This window comes from Enhydra lutris, unplaced genomic scaffold, assembly GCF_002288905.1.
Source record: "Enhydra lutris kenyoni isolate GAN:26980312 unplaced genomic scaffold, ASM228890v2 scaffoldscaffold12, whole genome shotgun sequence".
NCBI classification, from domain to species: Eukaryota; Metazoa; Chordata; class Mammalia; order Carnivora; family Mustelidae; genus Enhydra; species Enhydra lutris.
This window is the reverse complement of record NW_019154096.1, coordinates 52,462,659-52,480,978: the sequence shown is the minus strand read 5'-3', so window position 1 is coordinate 52,480,978 and position 18,320 is coordinate 52,462,659. Positions and strand designations below refer to the sequence as shown.

At 36.6% G+C, this 18,320-nt stretch overlaps 1 protein-coding gene across 1 annotated transcript in view; it reads left to right on the top strand.

Annotated features, from left to right (window-relative positions):
• Positions 1–18,320, top strand: part of LOC111144828 (erlin-1) — a 38,442-nt gene that overhangs the window by 3,389 nt on the left and 16,733 nt on the right. The window contains exons 4-7 of the mRNA XM_022499335.1: positions 3,040–3,086; positions 5,227–5,288; positions 10,018–10,143; positions 12,724–12,797. Of these exons, the coding sequence (XP_022355043.1) occupies positions 3,040–3,086; positions 5,227–5,288; positions 10,018–10,143; positions 12,724–12,797 (309 nt within the window). The remainder of the gene's footprint in view (positions 1–3,039; positions 3,087–5,226; positions 5,289–10,017; positions 10,144–12,723; positions 12,798–18,320) is intronic.

Below are 18,320 nucleotides of genomic sequence, written 5' to 3'. Positions count from 1 at the left end.
TCCTAAAGTCTGTATGGTAAATTTTGGCTCTTGTCATGTTTCCTTTAATAATGTTGTTTGTATTCTCTAGGTTTCTTTGTGTATTTTCTTTCCGCAAAGTCTCCCGACTTCCTGAAGGCAGGGGTTGTAACACATTTATATTTCTGAGCTTTCTGCTTGTGGTGAAAGTTGTTAAATTGAGCTGATTTCTTAGGAAGCAATGAGGTGTAGTGAATGTGAGGCCAGAAACCTGGAGATTTAGGTTCTGGCTCTGGCTCTGCCACTGACTGATTAAATGACTTTGCAGAACGTTTAATCATTGTAAACCTAAGTTATTCCTCCATGAAAAGAAGGGGTTTTAATTACATGACCTCACCAATAGCCCAAACAGTTGGTAATGATGTTATGAATGGCATGCTCAAACACTTAGAGATAAAGAGCTTTTTAAAAATCTTTCAAAGCCAGGCAGATCTGTTTCTGCCTTCTTGGAGCTTATTGAGTCATACTAATGCAGAGGTATATAAAAGAGATATAGTCAGTAAACATTAAAACAGATGTAGAAGTTAACAGCATGTGATAGACCTACCGTGTGTGTGTGTGTAAATATATATAAATTGTCATACTTATAAGACATGAAACTAGTAAAAAGATTTTAGTGTAAACTAATAATACTTCATATCTACAAAATATTAAAGGCTAGAGCTAATGTGGCTAAATAGGAATGTTCTTTATACATGACACAATGACATTCTAGGAAAGAAATACATTAATAAAACTCTTAAGAAATTGTTCTTATAAGAATGAGACATAAATTTATTTTTAGGAATTTTTGGAACACATGATAACACAATCTGTGCAAACAAATGGCTTAAACTTGGCAGTTGAAAGGAATATATAAGCAGCATCTTGGAAAATGTGAGATCCTGCATATGATATTTTTTAAAAAAACCTATGCTTAGAGAAATACGAAAACTTTCACCCTTTAAAGCCTATATAACATAACCAAAGGCTTACTTTTAAAATAAATGTTTATATTGGGAAGATAATTTTGGGGATGATAGAAAAGAACTATAAAATTACTTGAAGATAGGATATTAAGTAGAGGATTTAACATTTGAACTCTTTGCTAGTTCTTGGCTAAGTGACATCCTCTAGGTTGAATAGGAATATATATTAAATATACTGATACGGTATATGGAAATTGAATTTGATTAATATTTTGAAGGAAATAAATTGAACTCATCTCTTCATCAACTCCCCTTACTCTGTCTAAAACCTGTCATTAATGTTTACCATCCCCCTAATCTCTCAACCCTAGAGTTATCTTCTTTTCTTTTCCCTCATGGAATGTTATATGTAACTACTTAACTGCATCCTTCCTTTTACTTCTCCTGAACTGACAGCCTTCAATTTCCATGGCCTTTTACTAAATTAATCTAAATAAATTAATACTTTAGCTTCCCAACTGTTTTTCTTGCCTCTAGATAAGATGGATAATGAGAACCGTATCATATGGATGTACAGGAATTAAGGGAAAAAAATTTTTGAAAGGTCCATTTTGTGACACAGTGTAAGATGGACTAGGGAGAGCCCAAGCTCCCCAGCAAACATCCTGGGCCCTCTAATACCACATTCTTTTATCAGAATTTGCCCTCCTCCTTATTGTCTCTTTTTCTCCAGGCAAGCCAGCTCACTTCCTGTCATCTGTACATGCAGTTTGTCATCAACTTCGTATGTTTACTAGGATAGATCCTTTTTTTTTTTTAAGTTTATAAAGCTTTATTAAACATTTCAAACAGTTGTGCAATAAACACACCAAAAATAAAAGCTGCAGAATAACAGTCCAGATGTTCTACATGTGTGGCCTCATGATGCCATTTCCTAGATGGACTGTCTCCAGTTCTGTCCTCTGCCTGACCTGCCTCCCTTCCTCAGGCAAGGGAAAGATGGATGGTTTAGACTGGAAGGAAAACCAGTTGGTCCCCAGTGGGCAGGGACCAGGAGAAAGTCTCATTTGCCAACACTTGTTGCCAAAGTGCAGAAAAAGGAAAAAGCAGTTGTGGCTCAGTTGGTTAAGCATCTGTCTTTGACTCAGGTCATGATCTCAGGGTTCTGGGATTGAGCCCCATGCCAGCCTCCCTGGAGAATTCTGCTTGTCCCCCCTCTTCCTGCCTCCACTCGTGTTCTCTCTCTGTCTCTTTCAAATAAATAAAATACTTGAAAAAAGAAAAGAAACAAGTGACAGTCACAAAGTCTTTCTATGCATTCTTCATAATGTACAGTCTATATGTGTAGGCCTGAAGGAGCTCCTGGCATGAAGGATCATTGAACCTAAGATGTGTCTCTGCCTCATCTTTCTCATTTCTCCCGCTCTAGACCTGGCTTATAAACACTTCACTGCAGAGAGCTTTTCAAACTATTATTTTACGCTTTATCACTTAACCTAACAATTTAGCTCATACTCTGTTATTTTATACTCATTATAGATTGTTTTATGAGGGTTTTATCTCCTATGTTGGATTGTGAGCTTTTTAGAGACAAGGACCATGTTTCCTTTTTTGTTTATATTCCATAAAGTAAGATTTTGCTGTATTCTAATAAGGTTTCAGTGTGTCCAGAATATGCAGTGGAATTAAAGTTCAGAGCATAAGTCCTAATGGTAGTATCCTTGTGGGTAAGCCATGTAGTTTCCAGTCTCAGGCCAGCTCTGTGAAAATAAGGGACTCTGAAAGACTGAACATTGAAACTTTCAGATTGAACATTGAAACTTTCCAAGTGTACTTTTTTTTCTTTGCCTCTCCCACCCCCAATCAACCTCTCCACTCTAGGTTGTGCAAGTGCGTCTTGATTGGAACATTAGTTATAAAATATTTTGTCTTGTTTTTCACGTCTACTAGGATACGAAAAGAAATTACTCTGACAGCTAATCTTTGGGGACTGAAATTGTAATGGAGCTCTTCTGTACTTACCTCTTAGCAGTTCTCTGGAGATTTTCCTCTGGGACCAGTAGTTCTTTGATGATATGTGTCTTGAGTATTCATTAAGTATTTTTTTTCCCAGACAACACTACAAACTGATGAAGTTAAAAACGTGCCTTGTGGAACAAGGTAAGCTTTCTCCTTGCTTACCAACCTGCCTTTAGTTCAGGATAGAGTTTCTGTTCATAAACTCTTGTTACTTAAACATCTTTCAGATACATAGACATGATAGTAACCAAGGGAGATTTCTTTTCTGAGCATTCTTTGAGTAAATCTCTGTCTCCGAGCTTTCCATTTTAGAAGCTACATGGGTCTTGAGAAAAGTAGTTTCAGAGCTGGCAGACCTAACTTCATGTATCAGCACTGCCACATCTGCTTTATTGACTTTGTTTTTTTCATAGATTTTAGTTTTTAGAGCACTTACAGGTTCATGCTAAGCAAAAGGACAGAGAGTTCCCATATATTCTTTGTCCCCATACATGTGTTTATTGACTTTGTTAAGCTTAGTTTTCCTTGTTTGTAAAAATCAGGTAATGAGACCTGTCTTGAAGAGTTACTGTGAAGATTAAGATTAGTATTCGTAAAGTGCCTAACCCAGCACTTGACTAAGAATAGGTACTCAATAACAAACAGTTTGAATGAAACCATCTCACCTTCTTGTCATCTATAGTACTAAATGCCATCTGACAAAGATTTTTTTTTAAAAAGATTTTATTTATTTACTTATTTCAGAGATAGTGAGTGAGCAGGGGGAGGAGCAGAGAGAGAGGGAGAGAGAATCTCAAGCAGACTCCATGCTGAGCGCAGACACCAATGCAAGGTTCGATCTCACACCCCTGAGATCATGACCTGAGACGAAACCAAGAGTCAGACACTTAAACTACTGAGCCACCCAGACATCTCCTAAATGCCATCTAATTAGAGTTTCTGGTTCAGTAGGTCTGGAATTAAGCTCAAGAATTTGCATTCCTAGGGCACCTGGATGGCTCAGTCAATTAAACCTCTTCCTTTGGCTTAGGTCATGATCTCAGGGTCCTGGATTGAGTCACACGTAGGGCTCCCTGCTCAGTGGGGAGTCTGCTTCTCCCTTTCACTCTCCCTCATTGCTCTCCCCCTCTCTCTTTTTCTCAAATAAATAAGTAAAATCTTTAAAAAAAAAAAATAAGGCAAAAAGAATTTGCATCTCTAGCAGAAGTTTCTAGGTGATGCTCCTGCTGCTGGTCTGAGGACCTTACTTTGAAAGTCTCTGCTATGAAGAGTTTTAGGGGCAGAATGGCAAGCAAAGTCCAAGTTATTTCCAGAATATAATCAGTATGTTGAATTGTGTCAAAAGGAGAATGTAAAATTCAAGGTATTTTTTTAAATGCTCTATTTTAAATGACTAAGATATCAGTATTTACAATTCTGTAAAAGAAGCTTGGACATCTGTGAAAGGACAGAATGGTTTTAAAAAGGGAGAATCTCCCTCTGTTTTAAGTTTACATATTTGATACTAAGTTCTCCCTAGGTATTTCTGTAACTCTCTTCTATGGAATCCCTTTAGAGAGGACTCAGAATTGGTAACTTATGGGACTTGGGGTAAATTTGATCTTCACGCTTCCCGTATTTTCTCAGATTTTTTTCTGTGAGCAGGTTATTAGCCTTTTTTATCAGGAAAAATGTCACCATAACTTGTTAGGAAGACTTAGTTGTTTAGTTTCAAAATCTCTAACTTCATGTATCTTAAATTGAGATTCACATGTGCCTTAGGTCTGTGCAGATAGGCCAGGAAGTATAGGAAGCTATTAATTAACAAGACCTGTCTTTCTGAAGTGTCAGTTTTACTTGAGGGTTTAGGAGGAAACTCTTTTTTTCATATTAGAGTAAATACAGATTAAAAAGTAGATTAAAACTCTTTATGAATTGCTCAGATAAGTCAGGAAACCAAGAAAAATGTCAGACCATGGCTGTTTTTCATACCTCTTGGGGAACCATTTTACTTCGTTCTTCAACAGAAAAGTTTGAGAAGGGCACTGCTTTAGTTGTTGGCTTCAGTTAATAAAGGCAAAGTGCTAAGTAGCCCTCGGTTATAGGTTTAGTCTTCATGTGAACTGTTTTGATTACAGCATTTACAGAGGTGAGCCCTGTGTGTAGGGACATCTGAGTGATAAGTGAGTTATGTCCTTAGATTTTCCTCTAAATTTATGTCATGTGGGATATGTTTGATGATGTGGGAATCTGGGATTGTAATCTTATTTGGCTCACACTTTTTCCATTTCATTGTTTTTAGTGGTGGAGTCATGATCTATATTGACCGAATAGAAGTGGTTAATATGTTGGCCCCTTGTGCAGGTATGGTACCCATATATTTCTGTTTTGGTTTTGTTTTTTGTTTTTAAGTAGGCTCCATGCCCAGTCTGGAGCTCAACACGGGGCTTGAACTCATGACTCTGAGATAAAGACCTGAGCTGAGATAAAGAGCTGGATGCTTAACTGACTGAGCCATCCAGGCGCCCCTATTCTGTTGTTTTTATATTTACAATTAGAGTATTTTAGGGAACCAGAAGCAAAAATGAAATGAAAAGAAAAAAAAAAGCTTATGGACAGTGAAGGAGATAAATCAATAGAACTAAAAGGCAACTTATGGAATGGGAGAAGATGTTTGCAAATAAAATATCTGATAAAGGGTTATTGTCCAAAATTTGTAAAAACTTATCAAACTCGGGGCACCTAGGTGGCTCAGTGGGTTAAAGCCTCTGCCTTCAGCTCAGGTCATGGTCTTAGGGTCCTGGGATCGAGCCCCGCATCGGGCTCTCTGCTCAGCGGGGAGCCTGCTTTCCCTCTCTCTCTGCCTGCCTCTCTGCCTACTTGTGATCTCTGTCTGTCAAATAAATAAAATCTTTAAAAAAAAACCCCAAAAAACAAAAAAGAACTTATCAAACTCAACCACCAAAAAACCAAATAATCCACTTTAATAAATGGGCAGAAGATATGAATAGATATTTTTCCAAAGAAGACATCCAGATGGCTAAAGACAGATAAAAAGATGCTTAACATCATTCATCATTGGGGAAATACAAATCAAAACCATGATGAGATATCACCTCACACCTGTCAGAATGGCTAAAATTAACACAAGAAACAACAGATGTTGTCAGGGATGTCGAGAAAGGGGAACCCTCTCACACTGTTGGTGGGAATGCAAATGCTACAGCCACTCTGAAGAACAGTGTGGAGTTTCTTCGAAAAGTTAAAAATAGGGGCACCTCGGTGGCTCAGTGGGTTAAGCCTCTGCCTTTGGCTCAGGTCATGAACCCAGGGTCCTGAAATCGAGCCCCGCATCCGGTTCTCTGCTTAGGGGTAGCCTGCTTCCCCCTCTCTCCCTGCCTCTCTGCCTACTTGTGATCTCTCTGTCAAATAAATAAATAAAATTAAATTAAAAAATTTAAAAATAAGTTAAAAATAGAACTACTTTATGATCCAGCAATTGCAATACTCAAAAGTTTACTCAAAAGATAGAAGAATACAGATTCGAAGAGGTACATGTACCCTGATGTTTATAGCAGCATTATCAACAATAGCCAAACTGTGGGGACACCTGGTGGCTCAGTTGGTTAAGCAGCTGCCTTCAGCTCAGGTCATGATCCCAGAGTCCTGGGATGGAGTCCCACATCAGGCTCCTTGCTCATAAGGAAGTCTGCTTCTCCCCCTGCTTATATACTCTTTCTCTCTGGCATATAAATAAATAAAATCTTTTTAAAAAGTAGCCAAACTATGGAGAGAGCCAAAGTATCCATCGACTGATGAATGGATAAAGAGATGGTGTATATGTGTGTGCGCACGTGTGTGCATGCACACGTGCACACACACACACACACTGGAATATTACTCAGCCATCAAAAAGAATGCAATCTTGTCATTTGCAGTAACATGGATGGAGCTAGAGCATATTATGCTAAGTAAAATAAGTCAGAGGAAGAGAAATACCATATGATCTCACTGAGATATGGAATTTAAGAAAGAAAACAGATGAGCATATGGGAAGGGGGAAAAGAAAGAAAGGAGAGAGGAAAACAAGCCATAAGAGGCTCCTAAAAATAAAGAACAGACTGAGGATTGATGGAAGGAGGTGGGTGGGGATAGGCTAGATGGGGGAATGGGTATTAAGGAGGGCACTTTTGATGAGCACTGGGTGTTATGTGTAAATGATGAACCACTGAATTGTACTCTAGAACCAATATTGCAGTGTATGTTCACTAACTAAAATTTAAGTTAAAAAAAAAAAAAGTTGGGTGCTTAACTGACTGAGCTACCCAGGAGCCCTTATTCTGTTGTTTTTTTGGTTAGAGTATTTATAACTGAAGAGATTTCTTAAGGAATAAAAAAGTACTTTTAAAGTTTTATGACTTCATTCATTTCTGATATATATAAAAAATGATCACTGGAATCTTTTATACTTCTGGGGAATAGTGGCAGAAATAGGTCACAAGTCCTGAACAGAGTTGACTTTCTGCAACTGTATATGTTACTCTTCTCTCATCATAGTTTTTCTAAGAGCGAGATAATCATTGATTATTTCTAGAGTTTGTAGGAAGTAGCATTTCGTGAGAGAGCATTTCCTTTCATGCTAAAAACCTATAACTCATCAGTTCCTTAGCCAGACTGACTGATGATCATAGAAAACTCTGTTCTAGTTGAGATTTGCTATAACTTGGAAAGTGATCTGAAAAATCTGTGTGGGGAAAACATTTCCTTGGTAAAAGATGAAAATCCAGAGAGATGGCATGGTTTCCATTCAAATCAAAAACTTATCTAGAACCTGGCGATTCGCAGACTTGTACCCCTGGGGCTAATAATACATTATATGTTAATAAAAAATAAAAAATTATTTAAAAAAAACTTATCTAGAAGTTCTGAAGAAAGAGTTGCTTTTTTTTTTAATGTTTTATTTCTCCCCTTTTTTTTATTGTGGTAAAATACACATAACTTAAAACTTACCACCTTAAGTATTTTTAAGTATACAGTTCAGCGGTATTAGATACATTCACGGTGTGCCTAACTGACTCAGTTGGTAGAGCATGTGACTCTTGATCTAGAGGTTGTAAATTTGAGCCCCATATGTAGTTTACTTAAAATCTTAAAAAAAAATTGACATTGTTGTACAACCATTACTACCATCCATCTCCATATCTTTTTTTATCTAGCAAGAATGAAACTATCCCCATTAAACATTTAACTCCCCAATTCCCTCTCTCCCCAGCCCCTAGCAACTGCCATTCTATTTTCTGTCTCTGTGATTTTGTCTAAAGTACCTTGTGTAATTGGAATCATAGTATTTATCTTTTTGTGACTGACTTCTTTGACTTAGCGTAATGTCCTCAAGATTCATCCATGTTGTAGCATGTGTTAGAATTTCCTTTTTTTCTATGGCTGAGTAATATTCCGTTGTATAAATATACCACATTTTGTTTGGTCATTTATCCATTGATGGAAGCTTGGGTTGCTTCCACATTTTAGCTATTACGATTAATGCTGCTATGAACATGGGTGTATGTGGATCTGTTTGAGATCCTGCCGCCATTCTATCCTTACTATTAAAATTGGCATGCTTAATATGTACGAGATACTGTGTTTGGCAAAACCAATTTAAAAAGGTGAAATTAGACCCTTTTCCCTAAGGGGTTTTATATTTTATATCGGAAGACATGATGCCAACCTAAAAAAAAAAGTGTATGTATTTATTGTTAAAATATATATACATGTATGTGTGTGTGTGTGTGTGTGTGTGTGTGTGTATACACACACTTATATATATGTATATAGGAATGTAAGTTCATGCTAAATTTCATGGCACTGATACAGGCACAAAAAGCAAAAGGATTTCAGAGTAGAGGGCAAGTTGTATTACTGCCATATGGATTTGGATTATATTTTCCTGTGATTATTTTGTCTTTTTCTCATCTACCTTCCCTGGTTATAAATCAGTGGAATGGATTATGATTGGGAAAATAGACAAAAGGAAGATATTGCTGGTTCTATAGCCACAGACAAGGAAACTGTTGGATCACCAATTCACTTGGAAATGACCAGGCAGGTGAGTTCGTCAGCAAGTATTTATTGATGGCCTGACCATCATTTGTGATCTAGAATCCAGTTACATCTGAAATCTTCCATGGGAAAGCCAGTAGAACAAGTCCTTGGGCCTGAAGGAAGAAAACAACATGTTTTAGTAGGTAGAGCAGATTCTGATGTGGTCTAGTATGTGCCCTTAGGAACATTTCTGAAATTCTTGGTTTCTGTTTCCTATTGTGCAAAATTAGGAAATATTTTTGTGAAAATTAAGTGATTAGTGTATGTAAATTTCCTGATATAAAGCTTGGGCCAGTAAAGGTTCACTTCTTTTCCTTCTAGATTGGTGTCTTTTTACAGCCTTTATTTATTTTAAGATTTTATTTATTTGTCAGAGAGAGAGCACACAAGCAGGGGGGTGGCAGGCAGAGGGAGAAGCAGACTTCCTGCTGAGCAAGGAGCCCCCGAGGAAGGACTCCATCCCAGGACCCTGGGATCATGACCTGAGTGGAAGGCAGATACTTAACTGACTGAGCCACTCAGGCATCCTTTTTTATAGTCTTTAAAAACTACCTTTTCAAAAATGGTCTTTAGCAGCTCCTTCCTTCTTTTATTTCCAGTGTTCTTCAATTAATTCAGGCCTCTTTACATTCTTGCTAAACTTCTGCTTTGCAGTAATTGCCTTACATTTTCCTGCCTCACAGTTCATCTTCACACTGCTGCCACAGTACAAATGTGATTGTGTCATACCCTTGCTTGAACATTTGACGGTTCCTTATTATCTCCAAGATAATGTATACTCTCCTTAGTATGGAACTCAGAATTTGCCCATTAGAATTGCAAATGCAGTAATATTTGGAAAATTGAGCACAAGGAATGCATCAAGGTTTGTGAGCTGTTTCATTTCATTTTTCCACTATTTTTTTCTCACTTTTCCTCATGTATATTGTAACTTTTACCTTGGCTGAATTAGAGGATACATGAATAAAAATGGATTTTACCTTTCCTTCAGTGTTTGATATTGTGAGGAACTACACTGCAGATTATGACAAGACCTTAATCTTCAATAAAATCCACCATGAACTGAACCAGTTTTGTAGTGCCCACACTCTTCAAGAAGTTTACATTGAATTGTTTGGTGAGTATCTTATTCATTATAAATTAAATATGTGAATAACCAGTTGGAAATCTTAGTCAACTCTATGGACTCGATAATATTAGTAAACATTATCCTATTTAAGCATTTCTTCTGAATTTATAATAAAACATTTGTCTTTAAAATATTTCTCTTAAGTTTAAAATTTCTTATGATTAAGTGAATACTTAAAATATCTTTTAAGAATGATAATTTTCTGAAATCTATTATATGTAACTTAATAGAGATTGGAAAAAGATTATTTGCAGGCTATATTCTGTTTTTACTATGATAACTTAATGAAAATTAGCTTTGTTGCTATTTTAATAGAATATTGGGGGAAATTTAGAAGTCTTTTCTTAGTTTCCCAAGACCCATCTCCGTGTTTGATGATTTGCTAGGAAGACTGACAGGACTCAATATATGTTCTACTCATAGCTAGGATACAAAAGGATACAAAGTAAAACCTGGAAGAAGCCAGACAAAGTTTCCAAGAATTTTCTCCCATTGGAGGCATACAGGATACACTTACTTCAGTATTAAAGTGTGACAACACATGTGAAATGTTGTCTGCTAGGGAACCTCATTAGAGATTGCCCAGAATTTTTTTATGTGGGAGGGGCAGAGGGAGCAGTAGAGCAAGAATCTTGAGCAGGCTCCACACCCCGTGCAGAGCCTGATACGGGGCTTGAACTTATAACCCTGAGATCATGAACTGAGCCAAGATCAAGAGTCGGACACTTAACCCACTGAACCACCCACAAGCCCTGCTGCCCAGAATTTTTACTGGGGGCTAACATAGAGGCATCTTCTGCCTTTAGCAAATACCAAAATTCCATAGTTCCAGAAGAAAGGCACATGTTGCGTAAACCACATTGTTTGTATAACAGGTTAGGTAGAGTGAGTCATTACAAGTTCTGGGAATAGTGGGAATCCTTTCCAGATCCATATTCTGGGTGTCAGCTAACAGCCAACTTGCAAACAGGCCTTTCTGAGGATCATAGCTTCAGGCCTGCTGTGTTAACTCTTTTCTGCACAAATTACTTTTCATTTGTGATAGTGAAAGCTATGACCTATGATAGAGTTGTTGCTCTTGGTTGCTTACTTCTCCCCCCAGTAACTTAGTGAATTTCTTACAGGCAGGCATAGGGTTGGCTGATCCTTTTGGAGATCTACCAATTGAGTCCTCATTGATGATTGACAACTACTGGGTGTATGAGAAAACTGTCCTCATTTCTCACATCACCAGTCATTTTAATAATGGTGAAAATACATTGAGGTGGATAGAAAATTCATGAGTTACAAGGCCAAGTAAAGTGATAGCTTTATCGTCCTTTCTTGTGTACTTCAAAGACCTTTCTGTGAGCCTGCCCCCTTCCTTTTTTTAAATTTTAAGTTTTTTTAAAGAGAGAGTGAGTGTGTACATGAGCGAGGGGTGGGAGGGGCAGAGAGAGAGAGAGGAAAAGAATCCCAAGCAGGCTCCATGCTCAGCGCAGAACCTGCCATAGGGCCGATCTCACAACTCCCGAGATCATGACCTGAGCAGAAATCAAGAGTCAGATGCTCAACTGACTTAGCCACCCAGTCGTACCCTCCACCCACCTCTTAAATCCAAAATACTAGCAGAGATCCATGGAGATGAAATTTAGTTATTTGGAAATTTGGGCTAAAGACTGACTGAGGGGCACACAGGTGTCTCAGTTGGTTAAGCGGCCAACTCTTAATTTCGACTCAGTTCATGATCTCAGGGTCCTGGGATCAAGCTCTGGATAGGGCTCCAAAACTGTGGGGAATCTGTTTGAGGATTCTTTTTCCCTCTCCCCACTGATTTGCTCGTGTGTACACGTGTCGCCTTCACTCACTCTCTTTCAAATAAATAAATCTTAGGGGCATCTAGGTGGCTCAGTCGGTTAGGCATCTGCCCTCAGCTTAGATCATGATCTCTGGGCTCTGGGATCGAGCCCTGCATCGGTCTCTATGCTGAGCGGGGAGTCTGCTTCTCCATCCTATTTGTACTCTCTCTCTAGCTCTATCTCAAATACATAAAATCTTAGAAAATGAATAAACCTTTAAAAAAAGACTGAAAATGGGAATTTGGAGAATCAGGACACATATTCAGTAATCACACTGAATTAAGATATTAGAGACCTAGAATCTTCATTTATTGGATAAACAACCTACTTTTCATCTTTCTTCCTTATATATAGTCTTTGTTTGACAGTTCTTCACACTTTCTCCCATACAGAGGGAAAACTAAATATGCATTTTTAGTGTATATATAATAACTTCTATATTTATAATATATAGTTAGTTTTTTATATATATACATGTATATGGTATGTATGTATGTATATATATACATATATGTATGTATGTATATATATACATATATGTATGTATGTATATATATACATATATGTATGTATATATATACACATATATACGTGAAGTGGTTTAAGCTCTATAGAGCAGTACCGTAGAAACTTTAGGTCTAATAATGATTGGGTTTTTTTCAGTATTAATATAATGAAAAAAAAATTTTTTTAGTATCATAAGAGATGTTGTTCTTGGCCTCAAAAACAGATCAAATAGATGAAAACCTGAAGCAAGCTCTCCAGAAAGATTTAAACATCATGGCCCCAGGCCTCACCATACAGGTAAGCCCTTTTCCTAGGGAAATTCTCTAGGAATTTTGAGAACTTTGAATTGAATTGTTCTTTCATTGGACATTATTTATTCAGCAGTTATTTAATTGAAATGCTATGGGATTTCATAGAATAGCTTTCTCAATTTGACTTTAGGTCTCTGCCAAAATAAAATACTCTGTAGCTTGCCCTGGATGGCATTTTCTGCTGATTAAGCTGAGGCTTTTACAAGGAAATGAAATCCATTCACTGCTAATTGTGAGGCATTATTAAGATACAGTAATGGTTATTAATCAGTGTAAGAGTAAGGCTTTAGACTCAGTAAGATTATGAACAAGGATTTCAAGTATAAGATTTGAACAATAATTCTAGCAAAACAGATGTCACATATGATTAATTGCCAGATGAACTGGTGGGATGATTATTGCTGTAAGTCTTTAGAATTCAAGAACATTTCAAGGGAGTCTGCCTGGAAACAACTATAATGGAGTTGGGATTTTAGGTGGGTCTGGAAGAATTAGCAGGATTTATATGGTGGGGAAGAAGTAAGGCAGGTGTTTCAGATGGGTAGAATGGCCTGAATAAAAGGAAGGTGGCAGATAAGTTTGGTGGTGGTGATGGTGGTGGCGGTGGCAGCGGCATTGGGAGATAGAATGGTGAGGGGTTGTAGGCCGGCTTTTTTGGGTCAGTGTTTTTACAGATTGGGTTGAAATCCATGAGTAATTCTAAAATCAGTTTTAGTAGATCATGACAGCATTTTAAATAAAATTGAGTAAGAAAAGAAATCAGAACACATGACATGTATTAAATTTAAGTATTGTTCTGTAAAACTTGTTTTCTCTAAGTGTGGTGTAGATGTTTATATTGGGTGTCAATATGAAATGCAGATCTTACAGTGGTCATAGTAACATTTAAAAGGTATCTATGGCTATAGGTCTGGATTACCTGAGAAGTGGTAATATGGCTTCTCTAGTACCCTTTCTTAGAGTTTGTAGGAGATCAGCTGTGGTAATGGTTACTGCAGCTAAAGAGAAAAACTTTGGTGTCATGAGTCTCAAGTGTTGCACTGTTGAGAATGTGCATTCGCTGTAAGTGACCACGTGTGATCTCATAACAAGACTGGAGATGGTGAGGGTTTTCCCTGTCCTTACTCATGCCATGCCATCATCTCTGACTGGTGCCTGAGGGGAAGCTGCCAAAGTTAAGGGGTCATTTGAAAAGTCCAGTGCAAATTTTGTAAAATCCACCTGGTTGTCCATTCAGTTGTGGTGGGAGTTGCTTTTCTATGTTAAAGATAATAAGTGTGAATGTCACAGATTTTTAGATTCTGCTCATGTTGTTACTTGGGAGATGTAGCTCATTCTTAACAGCTGCCTGGAATCCTTTGCCTTATTTTACATAATCATTTCTCTGTTGTTTCCAATTTTTTGCTGTTAACAATAGGGTAGGAATTTTTTGGCACATCTCCTTGTATGTACAAATTATCTTTCAAAACTCTGCACAAATCTATAGTTTTATCAGCAATTTATGTGAGTACTGGTTTCTCCATAAACCTCTCCAGCAGTTGACCAATGAGACATGCTGATTTTTGCCATATGGAATGATGTTATATCTCTCTTTGATTTGCATTTCTTTGGTTATTAATGGGGTTGAGCATCTTGGGGATTTTTTTGGTGGGTTTTTTTTTTTCGGCCATTTTGTACTTTGTCAACTGCCTATTCATATTCTTTCCTCACTTTTCTGTTGTGTTGTTTTGCCTTTTTTTACTGATTTGTAGTAGTATTTTGTATATTCTGAATATTTTTATATACACGTGTGTTCTGTATGTTTTTTTACAAATTAGATATTGGGAAAAAGATGAATAAGAAGATGAAATTCACCCGTAATTGTACCATGCAGAGATAAGAGTTTGTTGTATCTTTCCAGGCTCTTCTTAATCTAGAGGAACAGGTGTTTGTTTATAGGTATAAATAATGTTAAATTAAAGTGGGATTGTACCATAGCTGCTTTTTTCACTAACAGTATATATAAGCATCTTTTCAAGTCAAAAATATAGATTCACTACATTATCACTTTTAATGTTTTTTATTTAATCTACGGCTTCCAGTTTTCACTGTTACGACACATGTTGCAATGACAAGCTTATATGTACATCTTTTTAAATCCTTTCCTTAAAATACATTCTTAAATGTAGGATTGAGGAATCAAAGTATATGCCCTGTTTGGAGGCTTTTTGGTAAATATTGCCAAATGTGGCCTTTCAGAAAAATTTTAACATCTTATTCTCTCATCGGCAGTGTTGGTGAGGTAGTTTCCTACACATTTGATTTTGTGATTGTACCCAGATAATTTATAGATGCGTTCTGACTCTCTTAATCCTATGAGAGAAATCAATTTGGTATTTTGTATTAATTATTGAAGTTAAATGCCCTAGGATATTTAATGGCCATTTGTATTTCATTTGTGAATTGTTTGTTGTGTTTGTTCATTTTTTAATAATTTATCTTTTTCTCATTTAAGTAAGCTGTTTTTAAATAAATAACCTATTTTTAATATGTTAATTATTACAACTCTAAAATGGATGGGAAGTATTTTTTCCTACTTTTTTCTTTACTACTTAATATCTTTTTCCTCCTGGCAATTCTGAAGTTTTAAACTTATGTAGAAATTTTAGTATTTTTTTCTTTGTGGTGTTTTGTAGTGTTGGCATGTTTTAAGCTACTTTTTTTTTTTTAAGCTACTTTCAAATTACAACATTTTTTCTCTGTTTTATTTATTTTAAAGAGAGAGTGAGAAAGAGCACGTGGGTATGGCGGTGGATGGTGGGGGGAAGGAGAGAAAGAAACTTAAGCAGAGCATGCTGAGAGTGGAGCCCAACCTGGGGCTTGATCTCATGACCCTGAGATCATGACCTGAGCCGAAACCAAGAGTTGGATGTTAAACTGACTGTGCCACCAAGGCACCCCTTTATAGTTGTGTTTTTTAGATTTGAATCTTTAATTCATCTGAAATCCATTTTGATGTCAGTTGTGAGATAGGGCTCTAATTCCCCATTTCCCCAACTTGGTAGTAACAAGAATTACAGAATAATTTATGTCCCCATCTCCCTTATCTGAAATGCCATTTCTAGTGTATGCTAAATCCCATTATATAGTACAGTTTTTTTGGACTTTGTTCATCTGTTTCCTATTCCTTCATTAGTTATTGAGCCCTTAGTCTTTTCCCATCAAATCTTCTCTTATTTTTTCCTTCTTGTTAGTAAATGACCCCTCCTTCCCTCTGACAAATCTAGATATATGGGAGGCATCTCTAACAACCCTCTCACCCTTAACATCTAATCAGACCCCATACCCTGCTGATTTTACCACCAAAATCCATGTAAAACTGTGTTCTTCTATCTTTACTGCTATCTTCCTAAGCCAAGCTACCATCTCTTGCCTGGACTTCAAACAGTTGTCTCCTACAACATTGTCCCTGTTTGACTTTTACCTTTATCCACATCATTTTCTGCATAGCAGTGAGGAGGATCTTTTAATTTAGTTATAATTTTATGTTGTTTTTATAAAAAGAATTACCGAATGAAAAAAGTATCACTTCATGTTTTTAAACTGGTAGATCAAGATCTCCATTGTTTTGCTTGCTTTAGTCTTGCCATAAAAGTTTCTTAGGAACTGGAATGCATTTTTAGAATTTCCAGTCTATTTGTCAGCCTTTCTTCTTTAACACATTACTATATGTTTGTGATAATCAACTTTTTATTCATTTTTAAAATCTGGTAATATGTATTATCTTTCTAAAAATAGTGGCCTTTGATATTTCTGCGAGCTTATTCTTCCAGCTGAGTTTTCATTATTGATATTTTCAAGCTCTGTCAGGTTCCTAAACTGGCACATAAGTTTAAAATTGGGAACATGTTTATGGCTTTACTTAATCATATCATATTTGTTTCTTTAGAATTTTTGACCAGGTGAGAAAATCATATCTCAAATTAAATTAATACTCATGGATTTACTGAGTTTTAATGCTATTAAATGTAGTGTTTTTTTGTATAATCATTGAGGATTGCAAATGATTCTTGGTAAATTTTATTGTGTAACTACTGGTTTGCTGAGTTTGCTGTTTCTAATAAATTTTTTTGGTTAATTTCCTTGGATTTGTTGTTGTTGTATATGTGGTATAAACATTTAACATGAAATCTATCCTCTTAAATTTTTAGGTGCACAATGCATTAATATTGACTGTAGGTGCAGTGTTATACAATAGATCTTTTAGAGCTAATTTATCTTGCTTTTTGCAACTTTATGAATTTCCTTAGATTTTTTATTTATATAATTATGCCAAAGTAAAAAGTCTTGATTTTTCCCCTCTACAACCATTTCCCAGTATCCAAATCACCTTCTTTAAATTCTTCACCTAACATTCATAACTATCTGAAAGTTTCTTATTCATTATTTGCTTTTTGTTATCTGTTGTGTTTTCTCCCTTTAAAATTTTCAATTCCATGAGAGCAGTCTTGCCTTGTTCACTGCTGTATCCTTAGTGCCTAGAACAAACAGCGCTTGGCACAGAGGCACCCAATTAATACTTGTTGAATAAACATTCTCTGTAATAATCAGTATTTTAATTTTGCTCTTTGTATTTATACTCCATTTTTCTTGAACAACTACTGTGTCAAAATTGAGTGGTGAAAGTATACATCCTTGATGTTTTTTCCCTATGTTGTTAAAGAGAGTGACTATATGTTGGGTTTCCACTTAAAATATATGTTTATAAGCCAGCAGTCACTTTCAAGTACATTCATTTTTCACTCCTGTGTGTGTGTATTTTGGCCATTGTTTTTGGATATGTTGTCATTTATTTATTTATTTTTTTAAGATTTTATTTATTTGAAAGAGCATGACCAGGGGGCAGAGGCAGAGGGAGAAGCAGGCTCCCTGCTGAGTAGGGAGCCTGATGTGGGGCTCAGTCCCAGGACTCTGAGATCATGACCTGAGCTGAAGGCAGCCGTTTAGCCACCCAGGCACCTTGTCATTTTATTTTTTGAATCTGTTATAATGTAACTTACATTATCTGTTACAGTAGGTGCTTATTTTACACATACTTGGGAATTCCGAGATTCCCAAGATTGGCAAGCATGTAGTATGTTCTTCAGCCTCATACAGCAAGATGTCTTCAGAAAACAGTTACGTTTTATGCTTTTTAAAAAATAAGACTAGAAGGGTGCCTGGGTGGCTCAGTCGTTAAGTGTCTGCCGTTGGCTCAGGTCATGATCCCAGGGTCCTGGGATCGAGCCCCGCATCAGGCTCCTTGTTCAGTGGGGAGCCTGCTTCTCCCTCTCCCACTCCCCCTGCTTGTGTTCCCTCTCTCGCTGTGTCTCTCTCTGTCAAAAAAATAAAATCTTTAAAAAATAAATAAAAAATAAGACTAGAAGGGTATGTAGCTATTCTCTTAATTAAATGAAAAATTGACAGTGCTTCCTTCTGAATCATATTAATACATATTAGAAATCATCTGCATTTCTGATAGTCACATAGT